The sequence below is a fragment of the Felis catus genome, chromosome A2 (assembly GCF_018350175.1).
Source record: "Felis catus isolate Fca126 chromosome A2, F.catus_Fca126_mat1.0, whole genome shotgun sequence".
NCBI classification, from domain to species: domain Eukaryota; kingdom Metazoa; phylum Chordata; class Mammalia; order Carnivora; family Felidae; genus Felis; species Felis catus.
In genome coordinates this window covers 9,397,273-9,415,741 of record NC_058369.1, presented here as the reverse complement: position 1 = coordinate 9,415,741, position 18,469 = coordinate 9,397,273, and the positions used below count along the sequence as shown (strand labels likewise).

Sequence of the window (18,469 nt, the reverse complement as noted above, 5' to 3'; positions counted from 1 at the left end):
GTGCTGGTAACATCACATCCATCGTAGATGGATGTATTTATTATTACAGCTTTCCAGCAGATGGCAGTAAAGTGCGTTGACCTGACAGAATCTGTGTATTATGACAATTTTCCATTAGATGAAGCGTCTTGAGGTCAGGGTCCCCTTTCCTAATTCCCACGAAGCTGTCGGATGGGTAACAGTCGGGCACAACCCTAATGTGGGAAGCAAGAAACTAGGTTTCTGGTCCCACGTAGCTTTTGACTTTTCACCTACCAGTTCTAGGTTCGAGTATCTCCTGTTCCTCAGCAGTGTGAACCAGTATTTCCCAGAGCTTGTCATTCAGGAGAAAAGAAAAAGGAAATGAAACCTAGTCATTCAAACGCATCTTTTCAGTTGGTGTTCCACCTGAAGACCACCTGTATCCTCTCTTCATGTTTATTTCATCGATCACTTTTTTTTTTTAATTTTTTTTTCGACTTTTTATTTTATTTTTGAGACAGAGAGAGACAGAGCATGAACGGGGGAGGGGCAGAGAGAGAAGGAGACACAGAATCGGAAGCAGGCTCCAGGCCCTGAGCCATCAGCCCAGAGCCCGACGCGGGGCTCGAACTCACGGACCGCGAGATCGTGACCTGAGCTGAAGTCGGACGCTTAACCGACTGCGCCACCCAGGCGCCCCTGTGAACGTATTTTAAAAAGAAATTCTGCGTCAAGGTTCTCAAGCGGGAAGAGCAGAAAGAACCCAACAGAAGATAAAACTAAACATGTTCCCAAAAGACAAGATACTGTTCTTAAAATCTAGCCTAAAAGGGGTGCCTGGGTGGCTCAGTCGGTTAAGCATCCGACTCTTGATCTCAGCTCAGGTCACACATGATCTCACGGTTCGTGACACTGAGCCCCGCATCAGGCTCTGCGCTGACATTGTGGAGCGTGCTCGGGATTCTTTCTCCCTCTCTCTGCCCCTCCCCTGCTCGTGCAGGCGCGCTCTCCCAAAATAAATAAATAAGATCCGGCCAAAAAGATTGCCTGGAAAGGACTTTGAACACCGGCTGAAAAGGAAAAGTATCAGGGTTAGGTGTTAACAGTAGCAATTAAGCAAGATCTTATGGCTCGCTGGAGAGGATTGAAGACGTGGAAAGTGATTAAGTTCGTTGCCGTGCGATTCAGCACTATTTAGTGTCGGGCTCCTGCAGGCCCTAAGGAAATGCCCCCTGTCACCAGGACTTTGGCACTATTGCTAGCCAATAGGTGGCCGCCCTTTGTTTTTTTAAAATTTTTTTTTAACGTTTATTTATTTTTGAGACAGAGAGACAGAGCATGAACGGGGGAGGGTCAGAGAGAGGGAGACACAGAATCTGAAACAGGCTCCAGGCTCTGAGCTGTGAGCACAGAGCCCGACGTGGGGCTCGAACTCACGGACCGCGAGATCATGACCTGAGCCGAAGTCGGCGCTTAACCGACTAAGCCACCCAGGCGCCCCCGCCCTTTGGACATGAAAGCTTGCTTGCATTGAAATACGGAGAGGCCCAGCAGCATTCAGTTCTGCGGATCTTCACCCTTTCCTGGGTCACGGCCCCCTTTAAGAGCCCCCATGAGGGGCACCTGGGTGGCTCAGTCAGCTAAGCGTCCGACTTCGGCTCAGGTCATGATCTCACGGTTCGTGGGTCCAAGCCCTGCGTCCACCTCTGTGCTGACAGCTCGGAGCCCGGAGCCCTCTTCGGATTCTGTGTCTCCCTCGCTCTCTGCCCCTCCCCCGCTCTCACTCTGTCTCTCTCCCTCTGAAAAATAATATTTAATTAATCAAATTCCGGGCCTGGACCCCTGCCTTCTTGGGCAGATGGTGAGAGGGTTCCAGGTCACCCAGGGCAGGATCTCCGGGGCACGTGAAGTCGGCTCTCACCCGCAGAGCGCCCCCTACTGCTCAGCGGTCCAAAGGGAGTGAGCGCAGCTCCAGGGGATGGGAAAAGGGGCCACGAGTGAAGCAGGGACACAGAATTAGCAGGAAATTCCTCGTCTGCCCGTTCCTCCTGCCCTGAGGAGCTGTGAGCTTGTCTTAGGCTCAGAGAAGCGCCCGGTTTCCCGGGAGTTGAAAACGGCGGGGGCGGGGATTTGATGCACGGAAAGCCAGGACTGAGTGCAGCCCCAGCACCTACCTCCCAGAGCCGCAGGGCCTTAACCGCGTGACTGGGCCTGAGGCCTGGTCGGTGAAATGGAACGATCGTGGGCTGCTGGAGGCAACTGACCGGGCAGGCCCCCAGCCCCTCACGCGCTCTCTCCCCTCCACCCCACCCCACCCCGTCCCCCCAGGCCGTGTTCGACTGCGTGGTGAACTCGCTCAAGAACGTCTTCAACATCCTCATCGTCTACATGCTGTTCATGTTCATCTTCGCCGTGGTGGCCGTGCAGCTGTTCAAGGGGAAGTTCTTCCACTGCACCGACGAATCCAAGGAGTTTGAGAAAGACTGTCGGTGGGTCTCCACTCTCCTCGGTGCCCCCACCGAGGGGCTGGCGGGAGCGGGGGGGGGGGGGGGGGCGGGGGGGGGGCGGGGGGGGCGGGGGGGGCCGGAAGCACGAGCCACCGGGCTTGGCGACTGGAGTGTTGGGCTCCGGAAGTGAGCCAGGGGCCGCCCGCTGGGGTCTGGGGTAGGGCGGACAAGCGTCGGGGTTGGAGCTCTAGGTAGGATGCGCCCTAAGCTGGCTGCTTAACTCTTCATTCAGTCGCCACGTGGGATCGACCTGGGGGATATTGACACGCGTCCCCGTCCCTTGTTTGAAAACCTTTACGGGCAGATGTGTTTCAAAATTCAGAATAGTTTGCAGTTGTTTGAGAAAGATCGTGTACCGCGTGTTCCACGCAGGACGTGACTCCCTCCGCTGGCTCTAAGGCATCCCTGTAATCAAACTTTTTTTTTTTTTTGGGCGGGGGGTCACGTGACTGTTTGCAGCAAATGGGACGAAAAGCAAGTATAAAGGGCTTCAGGTCCAGGGGGTCAGGTTTTGTCACCAAACGAATTAGATCAGAGGTGGACGGACTTTGTCCGCCAAGGGCCAGATGGCGCGTCACTTCTGCCTTTATGGAGTCCATGGTCTCAGCTGCAGCTCCCATCCTGACACAGGGCAGCCAAGGGCGCCTGGGTGGCTCAGTCGATTAAGCGTCCACCTTCAGCTGGGGTCATGATCTCGCGGTTCGTAGGTTCGAGTCCCGCGTCAGGCTCTGTGCTGACAGCTCAGAGCCTGGAGCCTTGTTTCAGATTCTGTGTCTCCCTCTCTCTCTGCCCCTCCCCCACTCACACTCTGTCTCTGTCCTCGTCCCCCCCCCTTCTCTCTAAAAAATAAATACACATTAAAAAAATGACACAGAGCAGCCAGACAACACATAAACAAAGGTTCCAATAAAATTTTATTTCTATATTTTTTATTGATTTATTTTTTAGTAATCTCTACACCCAGTGTGGGGTTTGAACTCAGTCACAGCCCTGAGATCAAGAGTCACATGCTCTTCCGTCTGGGCCAGCCAGGCTCCCCTAAAATTTTATTTCTAGAAACGAAAACTTGAATGTCGGTGTAAGTTTCATCTGTCACGAATGCACTCTTTCGATTTGCTTTCAACCACTTGGAAACGTAGAAAACCGTTCCTAGTTTGTGGGCCGTACAGAAACAGGTGCAGATTCGGTCTGCGAGCCATAACGTTCACCCCCTGAGTTAAAAGGAAGATATTTGGCTTTCAGAACTTTCTAGACTTGGGAGTTGTGGACGAGAACTTGCGGGCCTGGAGTCCCGGCCCGCCTGTCTTTGGGTCATCTTCATGATGGAAATTCTTTTTTAATTTTGTTTATGTTTATTTATTTCTGAGAGACAGAGAGAGAGGGTGGAGGAGGAGTAAAGAGAGGGAGACAGAGGAGCTGAGTGAAGCAGGCTCTGCCTTGAGAGCAGAGAGCCCGACGCGGGGCTCAGACTCATGAACCGCGAGATCATGACCTGAGCTGAAGTCAGACGCTTGACTGACTGAGCCACCCGGGCGCCCCCTCGTGATGGAAATCGCTGGGCCCTTACCGACGTGTCCAGTACATGCTGTCGCCGTGTAAAATGTCACGGGCAGCCTGTCGTTATCTTGGAGGCTTCCTGACGTTGGAAGGACTCCATTCGGCCACGGGTCTGGGGCTGAGCCTTGTATCGCTGCCCAGAAAAGTTCCTGTCTCTCTCCCTGCTCTCAGCACCCCCAAGCCTGAGGCTCCCCCCCGCAGGACTGGAAGTGTTCATGTTGGAAGACAGTGCTGGGTCCTGAGTCAGCTCTCCCGCTGGGAGCAGGGGCCGTGGCCTCATCTGACGACCTCCGAGGGGGTGCGCACGTCCATCAGAGAGCCGCACGGGGGGCTTCCACTCCCTGGGCTGAGGGATGCCGTGTGGGCTGGTGGGCCTCCTTGTCCTCTTACCTCTGGTCACCAAGGATGAGGGTCCCCTTCCTCCGTTGACTAACGGCCCCTATTCTCTGCATCAGCGGCAAGTACCTCCTATACGAGAAGAACGAGGTGAAGGCCCGGGACAGGCAGTGGAAGAAGTATGAGTTCCATTATGACAACGTGCTCTGGGCTCTGTTGACTCTCTTCACCGTGTCCACGGGAGAAGGCTGGCCACAGTAAGTGGCCCACCAGCCAGCGCCACGGGGGAGTCGGGGGCCCCCGGGGAGCAGGATGGGGAAGGGCCTGAGAGCCCAGCGCTGAGAAAGGCCTGGACCGGGAGGGGTTTGCTCCCGGCTTCCCGAGGTGGAGACCCCGCCGGGTGCACGAGGGGCCCCGTCACCAGAACAGCAGCCTGGGCTCGTTTGGGGCCGAAACGCAGGCCTCCCTCCGTGCAGTTCGCCGAACCCTAAGAGTCAGGGCCCTGCACCCTCCCAGATGGGGTGCGGTTTCTAATTTGCAGAAGGGCTCCATGGACGCGGGCAGTCACGTCCTCTTAACCCTTTCTGTGCTGGTGAGCACAGATCTCCAAGGACAAGGCCTGGACGTGGCATTTTCCAAGTCCCTTTGACCACGGGACCGTTCCTCACCCAGACAGGGCCAGTCAGGGTTGTGGTGAGGCTGAATTGTGCAAGTCCAGGGCCGGACCCACGCACACGGGGCCAGTGCTAGCCCATACGGCACCTTTGGGCAAATTTTTTCGGCAGCGCTTCCTCAACAGACTTCACTTCCATCTGTCAGAATGTTGTCGGAATGTACCGAATGATTTTGTTCAAATAAGGTACTTCGTGGCCACCTGCCAAAAAGTTGTCCTCATAAATGCACAAATCTATCGTGTCTCCAGTACGAATGGCACCCCTGAGACACAGAGCCCTTGAGCAGTGCATAACCTGTGCAGCTGTTCAGAGCAGCTCTGCAGACACACACTCCCATGTTCATCCCCACTACACCTTCCCAGCACCACCACCTGTGCTTAAATGCCCCCCCCTACCCAGCACACACGCACTTAGGTGTGTGCCTCCATGACTCCCATACACCCTCCCATCCATCCCCACCAGCCTGGTTTCCCATCCCAACTTGGCCAGGCCTTAGTGGGTGAACTTCGGCAGGCCACTTTAAACTGCCAAACCTCAGTTTCCTCATTTGCAACACGGGGCCGGTAATAACCTCCCTGAGAGGGTTGCCAAGGACATAGGTAAAATCATTTCTAGCCCCTGACAGCCCTCCGGACGCGGTGGGAGAGGTAACTGAGAGCGTTGTCCACACTCCCGCCCAGACGAAGGAGGAGGGAACTCTCCTGGCTTCGTAAAATCACCGCAGGAATCGGGGTCGGAAAGTAGCGACCATTTCCATCTTGTCGCTGCTTTCTCTTAATGTCTCCCTCCGTTCCCGTTGCTTGTCCCGCTTTCCCCCTCCCCCTGCTCCGCGCCTCCCAGGGTCCTCAAGCACTCCGTGGACGCCACCTTTGAGAACCAGGGCCCCAGCCCCGGGTACCGCATGGAGATGTCCATCTTCTACGTCGTCTACTTCGTGGTGTTCCCCTTCTTCTTCGTCAATATCTTCGTGGCCTTGATCATCATCACCTTCCAGGAGCAGGGGGACAAGATGATGGAGGAATACAGCCTGGAGAAAAATGAGGTGCCGCTTCCCAGTTGCATCCTTCACTTAAAAATTGACAGCTCCCGCCCCCCATCGCAGGCACACACACAGGCACACGCGTGCGTCCAGAAAAACAGCTGCTGGGGGCATCTGGGGAGGGCGCAGCAGCATCCTCCAGGCAGCATTCGGTCTGTAGGGCCGCCCTTCATGGGGTTCCCAGAGGAAAACACACCGAAAGAAGGTGTATGTATCAGTCAGTTCAGACGCGGTTATGCCACAGTAACAAGCATGTCCGGAATCTCAGTGCCAGGTGCCCACACAGGGATCGGTTGATTTCTTGCCCAGCCCCGCACGTCCAGGCGGCTCTGGTCCACGTTACCTTTATACTGGTTGCTCTCCGAGACACTTCAGATCAAGAAGAGATAATGGCAAACCACTGTGCACTTTCGGGGGGGGGGGGATCTGTGCCCGGAAGCGACCCTTCCATCCACCCATCCACATCTCACTGGCCAGAGGAAGTCACACATCTGTGTCTGATGTCCGTGGGGTGGTGAAGCATAATCTCCCTGAGGGCAGGGTGGTGCATATTTGTGAGTGAAACTCCAGTCCTCCCGAGAGAGCGCAGATGTGGCCCTTGGCTCTTCTAGAACCGTCCGAGCTCAGCCAGGTGGAGGACCCGGGAATGCATCCTTCCTCTGCTCTGTTGACCCCTCACACTGAATGGCCATTATCCCTCCGTCCTTCGAAGGGAAGGAGGAAACGAAGCAAAGAGCTCAGTAGGAAAGAACAGTTAGGTTCGGGTTTGGCCCGCTTGGCAGCTGTGCTGCCTCAGGCAAGTGACTCAGCCTCTCTGAGCCTGCAAAGTAGGGTTGCTGATGGCGTCCCACGTGGGCAGATGACGACTTCTTAGGGAACCGCGGGTGTTGGCAGGAGGAAGCAGGCGAGAAGACCCAGCGGGCGTGAGGAATCCTGGCTGGGGGCAGGCTCGGCTGACGTGCCCGAGGGCCGAGGGCCGGGGGGTGGGGGGTACCCCGTGTCCAGCCGCCGGCCTCTCTCCCGCAGAGGGCCTGCATCGACTTCGCCATCAGTGCCAAACCGCTGACCCGACACATGCCGCAGAACAAGCAAAGCTTCCAGTATCGCATGTGGCAGTTCGTGGTGTCCCCGCCTTTCGAGTACACCATCATGGCCATGATCGCCCTCAACACCATCGTGCTCATGATGAAGGTGAGCCCCCAGCACCGCCCACACCTCCCAAGGCCACCCGTCCCCCCCCCCCCCCCCCCCCCCGCGCAGAGCGGAGCCGCCTGCCGCGAGTCTCCCAGACCAAGCCCCTTCCGACGTCACCTGCGGGGACCTTCCTCCAGGAAGCCCTCCCTGGCCTCCCGCAGCGGCACGAGGCACCCATCTAGCGGTTCTCCCGCGGGCCGTAATGTCGGTGTTGGGTTGCCCAGCCGTCTGCCCCACCGGCCTGTGAGCTCCACAGGGGCCAGGCAAGTCCCGCTCAGCCCTGAATTCCTGGGGTTCGGCACATCCCTGGGCGTGAGGGAACAGGAGGCCCTCAAGAAACGTGCGATGGGTGAAATGAGAAAGGAGGGGCAGGTAAGGACCTTGCAACCCTTGGGGCCGCGGAGTCCCTTCCGGGTGAGAAGCCAGGACCTTGCCCCCTGTGGTCTAAAGACCAAAGGGCAGGATTCAAGCCCAGCTCCGCTGTTTGACTTAGCATTTAACTTGGCACCAGGGGCCAGCAACTGTCAGGCGTCAGCTTCCCCGTCAATGAAACGAGGACGATAATAACGGCACCTTCCTCCCGACCTCGAGCGGGGGTGAGGATTGAATGAGGAAGTCCAGGCAAAGACACGGGCACATGTCTCGGCACTTTGAAAACACGCGGTCCCTAAGCTGCCAACTTCTGAATTGGCGAAAAAGGAGTGCCGGCGTTCGCTTGAAACGCTTCTCCGCAAGCAAGCTCTTTTCTCTTTCCATCGTTCTAATCCTTAAACGGTTCCCAACAGACAGAAAGGAATAGTACAGCACGGCACTTCTCGAGCTGCTGCGCGTTCACGGATCATCTAGGGATCCTGGTAAAATGTGGATTCTCGGCCAGCAGATCCGGGGCGAGGCCAGGATTCTGAAATTCTAATCAGCATCCCCCGGATGCAGCAATCCCCGGGATTGCTGCGGGTCCCTGAATACCCGGTCTCCGTCACCCAGAGGTGCCCATTTGGAACACGCTCTTGTGTTGGCTTCATCTGTTCTCTCTCTCTCTCTCTCTCTCTCTCTCTCTCTCTTTTTTTCTCTTGTGACTGTCGTTGTTGTGAGGTGAAATTCACATAATATAAAATTAACCAGTTCAAGCGCACCTGGGGGGCTCAGTCGGTCAAGCATCTGACTCTTGACCTCAACTCAGGGTTGGGAGTTAAAGCCCCAAGGTGGGCTTCCGTGTCCAGCATGGAGCCTCCTTAAAAAAAAAAAAAAAAAATTAACCATTTCAAAGTGTGCAATTCAGGGGCAGTTTTGTACAGTCACCACCCTGTGCAACCATCACCTGTCCCTACTTCCAGAACATTTTCATCACCCCAAAAGGAGGACCCGTCCCCGTGAGCAGTCACCGCCCCCCATCCCCCTCCCCCAGCCTCCAGCAACTGCCAATCTGCGTTCTGTCTCTGTGGATCTATCTATTCTGGACATTTCATCTATTTTTTCAATGATTATTTATTTTGAGAGAGAGAGAGAGAGGGCACTTGCACACGTGAACAGAGGAGGGGCAGAGAGAGGGAGACAGAGGATCTGAAGCAGGCTCTGCCCTGTGAGCACAGAGCGACCAGGGGCTCGAACTCACATACCCCGAGATCATGACCTGAGCCAAAGTCCAACGCTCAACCAACTGAGCCACCCAGGCGCCCCAATTTCGTCGATTTTTAAAAATTATTTTAATGCTTATTTATTTTTGAGAGAGAGGCAGAGTGCAAGCAGGGGAGGGGCAGAGAGAGAGGGAGACACAGAATCTGAAACAGGTTCCAGGCTCTGAGCTGTCAGCACAGAGCCTGACACGGGGCTCGAACCCACGAGCCGTGAGATCGTGACCTGAGCCGAAGTTGGACACTTAACCCGACTGAGCCACCCAGGCGCCCCAATTATTTTAAACATACCACAATATTTTGACCTTAAATTCTTCGGTATGTATTTCTAAGAAATAAAAAAAAAAAAACAATAAGAAATTTTCCTATATATTCTTTTTTTTTTATATATATTCTTAATGCTTGACAAGATTTCTCTAAGATACGTATTGAATTGTCCCCAAAGTATCTTTTACAGTATGGGTTGTTCTCTGAGCCAAGATCCAAAGGGCTACACATGGCCTCTGGTTGTTGTCTTTTATTTTTTATTAATTTGTTCATGCTTATTTTTAAGAGAGAGGGAGAAAGACAGAGTACAAATGCGGGGGTGCACAGAGAGAGAGGGAGACACAGAATCCGAAGCAGGCTCCAGGCTCTGAGCTGTCAGCACAGAGCCCGACGCGGGGCTTGAACCCACAAATCATGAGGTAGTGACCTGAGTCAAAGTCAGATGCTTAGTACTGTGACTTCTCCCACCTGCCGTGTCTCCTGTAACCTGGTCCTCAGGGCTGAAGGTTATAAATTTGAATGTAATTAAATAGTGTGGGCAAGAAGACCTCATAAGGAAGTCTTAGAGTAGCAGTTATTTCTGGGGCAGGTTACTGACTGGGAAAGGGTGCAAGGAAACTTTTGGGGGTGCTGGAAGTGTTCTGGGGGGCAGTCTCATGGGAGTGCACAGCTAAGGATTAAAAAGGGGGGGGCGCTGCGCCTGGGCGGCTCAGTGGGTTAAGCCTCGTACTCTTGGTTTCGGCACAGGTCATGATCACACGGTTCGTGGGTTCAAGCCCCACATCGGGCTCTGCCCTAACCGTGCTTGGGATTCTCTCTCTCCCTCACTCTCTCTCTCTGCCCTTCCCCTGTTCTTGTGCTGTTGCTCTCTCTCTCAAAATAAATACATAAAAGATCTGAAAAAAAAAAAAAAAAAAAAAGAAAGAAAATCCCGCAGAGGGGATGCCACAGATCTCCTCCTGCATTCCATCCGGAGCCGCATCAAGCAGGCAGTCCTGGGATCTGGGATGCTAAGGTGGGACTCAAGAAAGTGCGTGTTTGGATGTGAAAAGATTAGCCCAGCCCAGGAACAGCTGGCCGGGGGGGGGGCCTGGGTCGCCTCCAACAGCATGTCGGGAAGCCCAGTGTCCAGGTCTCGCCTGCCCCAGGACGGGACAGTCACAGAGCCGCCTCCCCAGCTCCCCCCCTGCCCGCTGACGCCAACGTCCTTCCTCCTCTCTACTCCAGTTCTACGGGGCCTCGGTTGCTTATGAAAACGCTTTGAGGGTATTCAACATCGTCTTCACCTCCCTCTTCTCTCTGGAATGTCTGCTGAAAGTCATGGCTTTCGGGATTCTGGTAAGTACGGCCTTGGGGCTAGAGCCGTGGGTCGGGGATGGTGGGTGATGATCTCCCCAACCCCAGCGGCAGCTTGAGCATCCCTCCAGTGCCCACAGACCCTTGTTAGTCATTCCTGCGTCTGCCAGGTAAGAGCAAGGAGACCCAGCCCTTGCCAGGGGCATGCACCTGCCGTCATTCCTCAGAGCGATCCAAACTGGGGGGCGGGGGGGGGGGCGATTACCATCCAGTTTAAGGAAACTGAGATCCGGACCGGGCCAAGTCCGTGGTGTCCCAGCCGTTCTAACCACAATCCACAGTCAGGCGTACCTTTTGCGAGGGAGGCAGCACCCAGACGCGCAAATAGACAACCGACGTGAAGTTTTCCAGAATCCAAATCCCGTCTCTGCCTGCGTCACGGGCTCTTCCACTGATGGCGTAGCTTTTCTTTTCTAAATGCAGTTGGTCACCCCCTAGCCTGTCTTCATCTCCGACTAATGCAAGTGGTCTTAACCTGAAGCCCACTGATCCGTGGGTGCAGGGGAAGGGGGGGGGGGGCGGGGGGGGAGAGCTGTGAAATTAGACGTGAGCAGATCACGTCTCTAGTTTTCACAAGCCGCTAACTGGACGTTAACATTTCCTTCCATCTTAAAGGCAGACCAACCCCTGCGGTGTGACCAGTACTCTCTGTGTCACCGATAAAAATCAGATCTTTCCGTAACGCATGACAGAGGCAGCAGGTTCCTCCAAATTTTGGTTCGTGTTCAGCCTTGCTTCGAACGCCGGTGACCGGCAAACCTACCGCTGGAAATTATTTCATGTGTTGATGAAGAAGTGCGTTAATCATTAGATCACCGTTTAAAAATAGTTTTTGATAATTGTATTTCGGTGTAGCAGGTGCCCTTGCAATCCTGGGTATTTTATTTTATGCATTTACAAAGCTTCCTCTGAGAAGGTCTTCCCAGGAGGCCAGGGAGGTTCACAGCCCCCCCCCAAAAAAAAAAGCCAAGAAGGCCTGAACTGAACTGATGGGTTGTGTGATGGGACCTTCTAGAAGGTCCCCCGTGAGTGGCCAAGCTCAGACTTAGAACAGGATGCTTCCCTCTTGCCCACCCACTTTGTCCACCTCTCTGAGGAGAGTGGCCCACAGCCTGTGGCCTTGCCAGGCTGTCAACGAGGTGGAGGCTGGATTCCCAAGGTGGCAAAGGTGTTAGTTTGGACACCAGAGAGGCCTCGATTCAACTCACATCCGGGCTGTGTCACCTCACCTCTCCATCGCGAGGGCTCGTCCTCTGCCTTTTCCTCAGAAGAGCCCTTGCGAACCCCAGTGTGCCTGAAGGCTGAGGGTGAGGGCTGGCATGGAGTGAGCACCCCATAAATGCCAGGAAGGGTCGCCATGAGGCCTTAAAATTGAATGATCCCCCAGAGCCAGCCCCGGAAGTTCAGGCTCACTTGGTCAGGTGGGAGCCCCTGAATCCGTATCTTTAATGAGTGCCCCAAGGGGAGTCCAAGATGCATCTAGTGTTGAACACCAGGCAGAAAGGGGAGGCACCCCGCAGCCAGGGCGAGGGCACCGACTCTGCATTTCGGTCCTGGGGATGCCACCAGGATGGGTCACAGAACATGTATGGGGGGGGGGGCGGCAATCAGGCTCTGGCGTGCCCGTATCAGGGTGCAAGCCCCTTTCTAGCTGCGTGGCCTCAAGCAAGGCACATGGCCTTTTTCTCCTGTTTCCACATCTGCAAAACAGGAGTACCGTGCACCCAGCCTCCCAGGGCGGAGGGGAGCGTGGTGTAGGTTCAGACGCGGGACCTGCCCAGCCCAGTTGTGCTGTGCGGTTTTTGTAACCCCCGTCGATCTTCTGGTAAATGAGGCGGCTTAGGGCTCCATCCTCCCCGCCCCCGACCACCCCCCAGGGGCCTGCGTGGAGCTGCCCCCTCTGGTTTGGGTGAAGTTCACCATGTGCAGTTTAGGCAATGGGGTGGGAGGGAGGGACCCTTGTCGTCCAGGGGCTAAGGCCTATGGCCAGACGCCTAGAAAGTTGCCTTCATTTGGACTCCCCCCAGAAGCACAGCCTGAGATCAGGACTGAGTGTGAGGAATTTGTCTGGAAACCCAGGGAACTCAGTGTGGGGGAGAGGAGTGAGGCAGGAGCCGGAAGGCAGCCAGTACAAGGTGTGTTAATGGAGCCAGTTCCCGCTGTGGGCAAAAGGGGCACAGTTCCCTTGAGGACCAGCAGGAGGCAGCAGAGAGCACATACTGCAGCCTCTTTCCACCTGAGGTGAGAGCCGGGGTATTTATCCTCCAAGGCCCATCAGTCATAATCAAGGGCTGCTCCCAGGGGGAGCCGTTTAATTTGCAACCAGAGAAAGACCCTGGGCAGAGCAACGGAAGGTGTGCAGGGGAAATATGAGGGGATATGGGCAGGGCCCCAGCAGCATCTGCCAAAATACCAAAAGTGCCAGTGGAACATGAAATCCTTTTAGATGATTACGAAACAGCATCCGTTCATTGAGCACCTGCTTCACATTCATTATCTGATTGCTGTTATACCCCTGTCTTCCAGAAGAGGGCTCCAAGGCCCAACCAGTCCCAACTCCGAGACCCTTTTCATTCTTACGCGCTGAAAATAGTTTCAGCCTGGAAAGCACAGCTCCAAAGCCTGAGTCCTTCTCTGTGCGGCAGAGGGGCTGCCTCCGGGCCAGACGCTCAGGGGAGGAACAGACCAGTCAGAAGGGGACCTGCGAGCCCCAAGCTGGCCCCCGCTTTGTGAGGGTGCTGAGAAAGCCTGTGTTCGGTGTGGGTCCCGCTGAGCCTGGAGGGGAGGGCTGTCTGTTTGAACCAGACCCTTGGATTCAGACAGAGGTGCTGCTCGGCGTGGGCTCAAACGGTGTGGAATGTTTTCACAAATACTCCTCTGCGCAAAACCTGTTGGCTATAACTAGACACAGGCGGCCCCATCCAACCGCAGGGGGACCAGAAAGTGCAGCCTGGCACGTGCCCCGAAGGCGTTTCATGCCCCTGTTACCTTTCCCCTTCTTCAGATTAGGAAGTGGGAGAAATGAGAGGTTAAGTCACTGGCTTACAGCCATACAGCAGGATGGTAACAAAGCTGGGATTCGAACCCACAGTCCACTGTCTTAGCGAGCATGCTGTAGCAGGTGCGGTCTTGAACACAAACCCTAGACTCGAGCTGAGTTCAGTCCTGACCCTTCACCTCTGTGCTGCTCACCTCGGAAGGTGAGCGGCATCCCACTCCGAGCTTCCGTCGCCTCGGGCAAAGCGGGTGACAATCCTTTGCTCTGAGGGTCCGTGTGAGGATCCCAGTGACATCGTTTAAAAAGCATCTCGGGTCTCAGGGAGCCCTCAGATATGTCAAAAAGACAGGCACGCCCAAAGGACAGACCTCGTTCTCCAGCAGAGCGACACCAGGCTTTGGAGGCCCCCCCCCCGGGGCCAGGAGAGCCATGGGGGTCCCAGGGAGGGGGACTCAGAGCAGGTGATATTAAGCAGCCCATACAGCAGCACTTTGCTATTTGAATGACCACGCGCGTTGTGGGCACTCGGGCTGATCAGCAGCCGTGCCCCTAATGCACCCCGGGGCCGGCCGTGGCGGCCGGGCGTGGAGCCCTGTGTTGGCATCTCTGTCTTGTGGGTCCCCATTCTAGAATTACTTTCGTGATGCCTGGAACATCTTCGACTTTGTGACTGTTCTGGGCAGCATCACCGACATCCTCGTGACTGAGTTTGGGGTAAGTTTCCCACCAGCTTCTCTCTGGGTAGCTCCCGGCTGGGTGGAGAATGGGTGGCCGGGGGTGGGGGGGACCCTTCCAAAAGCAGCGGTCCCAAAAGCCACAGCTGACTCGGGCCAGCACTTGACTGTGACCAAAGAGGGAGAAGCGGGGACCCCAGGGGCAAGGGCAGCCCCTCGGGAGGGCGGCTCAGGGAGACGGGGGAGCCCAAAGCCACAGCTGTGGGGCCAGCCCTGCAGTGTGAACTTTCCTGCATCTCGGCTGTTGACCATTGAATCAATAATATGGATGAGTGCATTGAGATAATTAAAGGATCCCAAGGCTGAGCCCTACCCCCAAACCCCACACAGTGTTGGGGACCCAGAAAGAACGAGCCTCAAGTCCGTTCTGTTTGAACTAACCATCTTCTGGTTCGTGGAAGGAGGTTGAGGAGGGAGCCGTGGCCCTGGAGCCAACAGGAGATCCCACTCCTAGGTCCCCAGGATGTCCACCCTCTTCTGTCCCCAGGCTTGGGAGGCTTGCAGCTTGGGGAGGGGGGCGGTCCCTAGACCTCCGTGGTGGCCCCATAGGCCACATCATCCTTCCCCCTCATCTGAGAGACTCAGGGCCCCGGAGCTCCTATCTCAGATACCCTCTTTGGCCATTTTCGAGTAAGCCCAGGCCTGGGAGCCCTCAGGAAAGTGGTGGGGAGGGCAGGAAATCCTCACAAGGGGAGCAAAAAGGGCAAAGACTGTTGAAGCCAGGGGTGGGAAGGGATATCAACCTCATCAAAATAGCAGTGAAAATAATGGCCGACTTAGTTGCGTGGCAGGCACAGTGCCAAGCGGTTCACGTGGATCAGCTCGTGGTACAGGTCAGGGGGTCAGTAGATAAAAGGATTCCTTTGGGAGGGTTTAACTGAAGGGATTGGAGAGCAGAGACTACTCACAGAGAGGAGGGCAAGAGGGCCGACCAGGATGGCAAATCGCGGGGCACCCAGCCACCGTGAGGAGCTGTCACCTGCCCAGGTGCTGAAGCGTGGAGGAAACCTGAGCTGGGGTGGGGAGGGGCCGCCCAGCAGGAGCCGTGGACCTGCGGGGACAGAGCCTGTGCCCGAGAGGAAGGCCAGAGCAGGCTCAGGGCATCAGGGGAGAAATAACCCAAGCCCATCTCTCCCCCCGCCCTCCATCTCCTGCCAGTGCTTCCCGTTGGCCAAGCCTAGCCAGAAGGGAGCCAGAAGGCCAGGGAGCAGGGGGTGGGGGAGGTGCTCAGAACAAGCAGAGAAAAGTGGAGAATACACGTGGTTGGGGTGTGGCCCGAGGAAGAGGGTGTTGCCCCATTTCACAGATGAGGAAGCTAGTGCCCAGTGCTCGGGGAAGCGAGGGACCTGCCCAAGGTCGTGCACGCACCCAGACCTGGTAACTCCTGAGGCTCACTGGTGGCCCTGGGGTGGCCCATTAGAGCCCCCAGCAGAAAGGGATCGATGGACCCATTCTCCCATCCTGGAAGGCCGACGGGACGAAAGAGCTACACAGAAAAGGAGGCCATTCTCTGATGGGTCCCCTGGCACCTCCCTCCCAAGTGGTATCGTGACCATACCTCTTTGCCCTGAGCTCCACTGAGCCAGAAATTCTCCCTTCCCTTCGTCCCATCCCTAACACCTTCCTCTAGGGAGGTCAGCGGGGGTGTCCCCGACCTGGGCCCCGTGCTCTGGCAGAGGACCAGAGCCCCGGCCTCATCTTCTGTCCTGAGTCTCTAAGAGATCCAGAGCTCCGACTGGCAGTCACCCAGCTGAGCACAAGACAGCTTTGCACCAGCACGAGAGGTTGGAAGGGTGGCCCCACACCCCCCGCAGAGCACGTGGAGGGAGTTGGTTGAAACCTCCAGTGGCCAGGAGTAAGGGATCCATAGGGCTGGACCCCCGCGGCCCGGGCTCCGGACTGGCAGGACAGGACAGGGCATCAGGGCTGTTCAGTGAGTCGAACAGCCCTCCCCACAAGCTGTTTGACTTTGCCAGCCTACGTCACCTCTGCTCCTGTAGCGTGGGGATAACTGTTGTAATTAACCTCCCTGGGTCCTTGCCAGCTTCACGTTCACACATGCATCCGGTAGGCACTCATTGAGCGCCTGCTGTGTGCCGGGCACCGCCGTAGGTGCTGGAGACCGTGAGCAAAGCCAGACCAGACAAGAACGCCCGCCCCCACAGGGCCGGCATTCTAGGGAAGGAGCTGGCAACCTTTAACACGCGTGAGCGAGCCACGTGAAGGGTTTGGCACAGAACCTGCCGGGAAATAGATCATCCACAAATGGCGGTTGTTATTCTTACTGCTACAGCTGTTGCTATTATTACTGGGAGCGTCCTTGGGTCTGCAGTGGGCCTTCCACTGTACTTGGGTTTGCCAGTCACCTCCCCCACCCCAGCCCCCGGGGCCCCGGATCAGAATCCTTTGGAGGGGAAGGTGGAGGCTGGGTGTGTGGACCCTTTCGGGATGTTATGCTCCTCCCAACCTGGGCTGAGGGGAGGCCTGCCCTGCGGGGCAAGGAGCCCACCGCCACCCCTCTCTGCCTCCCAGGTAAGCCCGCCAGGTTCAGGCCAGAACCCCGCCAGGCTGAGGCAGGGGGCGCCAGACGCTTGGGAGGGCAGATCCCCAGGGTCGTGCGGGAGGGGGAAGGGCTGGAGGCCCACTGGGCCTCAGCTGCCGCCCCCTAGTGGCCGGGTGACGGGGGTTTGCCCTGCGTGCGATGGTTAATGACTGTTTCTTGTCTTGTCTCTTTTCATGCCTGCTCTTTAAACTGTATATTGGCACAACGCCGTCTGAAAAACTCATCCAATCAAAATGCACTATGAAATTCATTTGTTCATCCATGACATGGTCTGTGTGTTCATACACCAATGACTATCTCCCAACCCACCACCCCCACTCCCCGCCCGGGAACCGAAACCCATTGGTGTTTTGGCACTGGTTACAAATCAACCTAAAAAACGCTGAACACGCCTCCCCAACTGCCCCCGCCCGCCCGCTCCCCCTCCATCTTCAACATCTGCATCTAGAATCCGGTTGGTCTTACTTCTTTCTGAAGTCTAAATGCCTTACATTAACTGTGAACGCATCTTCTCGTACCAGCACTGCACGTCCCGCCCTGGGCTTTCTGGACTTGGGTTGCCTGATGCATCCCGCCCTCCCCCAGCACCCCTTCCCCGTCTTGTCTGTCTGTCTCCCCAGCCCACCCCCTCCCTCCTCCTTCCTGCAGTCTCTCTCTCTCTCTCTCTCTCTCTCTCTCTCTCTCTCTCTCTCTCGTTTTTACTGGGCTCTGAGTTGGAGTTTTCTGTGTGGGTTGGTTTGCGTCTTTTGCGAAGCAAAGGGTTTGCTCCAGCAGGACTCCTCAGCTGGGTGGGCCTCCCGCCCCATCCCGTACACGCGTCCCTACACGCCGAGCCCCTGCAACACCCAGACATCGCTCCTGTCCCCCCCCCCCGATCAGCTCCATGGGGCCTGGGCCCCGGGAAACTCCAGGCCCGTGGGTGTGACTTTCTAGAGATGTAAATCTCCCAAGTCCAAGGAGGCCGGAGGGCCGGACAGCAGGCAGGCAAACACTCCCAGACAAGGGAAAGACGGAAGGGCCAGGACTCGGGCCGGCCAGACGAGACCCTCTCCCGGAGCCCCGGCCTTCACGTGCTCACAGTCAAGGCACACAGGTGCCCTCGCCCCTTTCCCACATGCGCCCTCTCTCTCCCTTCCTCTCTTGTTCTTGTGCTCCTCCTCTCCTCTGCCCACGACACACACACACACACACACACACACACACACACACGCACGCACCCCTGTCCCTCCCTGTTACATCCATCCAGCCTGCCCCCCGCATGCCCTGTCACAGCACACACCACCTCCTCCTCTGTCGCCTCACGGATTCGGCTCCTTGCTCACTTCTCATTCTGGCACCTTCCATCTGCCTCCGCCCCACGCCCGCCACCTCGGAGCCCCGTTGAAGGACTCCCGGAATGGCATCTCTGCGCCAGGACCCCTCCCCACCCCCAACCAGTACCACATGCAGTCATCCGCCAAACAAACGTTGAAAGATTGCAAATTCGGTGCCCCAAGTGGAGTGGCGGGCTGAAGCGGGCAGCATCACTGACACCGCCTCGCGGGTCGAAGTGGGAAAGCCGGGCATTGGTCGAATAGGCACTCAAAGCCACCTGAAGTTATAACTGGGTCCGGAGCTAAAGAATGAGCAGTGTTAACAAGGCAGAAGAGCGG

The 18,469-nt window shown here is 56.3% G+C and overlaps 1 protein-coding gene across 14 annotated transcripts in view; it reads left to right on the top strand.

The window, feature by feature from the left end:
- CACNA1A (calcium voltage-gated channel subunit alpha1 A) overlaps positions 1-18,469 on the top strand; it is a 282,973-nt gene that overhangs the window by 236,019 nt on the left and 28,485 nt on the right. For 10 of the 14 annotated variants that reach the window (XM_045046613.1, XM_045046579.1, XM_045046590.1 and 7 more), the window contains 7 exons: positions 2,290-2,450; positions 4,481-4,618; positions 5,876-6,077; positions 7,101-7,265; positions 10,394-10,504; positions 14,151-14,234; positions 17,266-17,271. In XM_045046613.1, coding sequence (XP_044902548.1) covers positions 2,290-2,450; positions 4,481-4,618; positions 5,876-6,077; positions 7,101-7,265; positions 10,394-10,504; positions 14,151-14,234; positions 17,266-17,271 — 867 coding nt within the window. The remainder of the gene's footprint in view (positions 1-2,289; positions 2,451-4,480; positions 4,619-5,875; positions 6,078-7,100; positions 7,266-10,393; positions 10,505-14,150; positions 14,235-17,265; positions 17,272-18,469) is intronic. The other 4 variants (XM_045046609.1, XM_045046594.1, XM_045046603.1 and 1 more) reach the window with 1 other exon arrangement.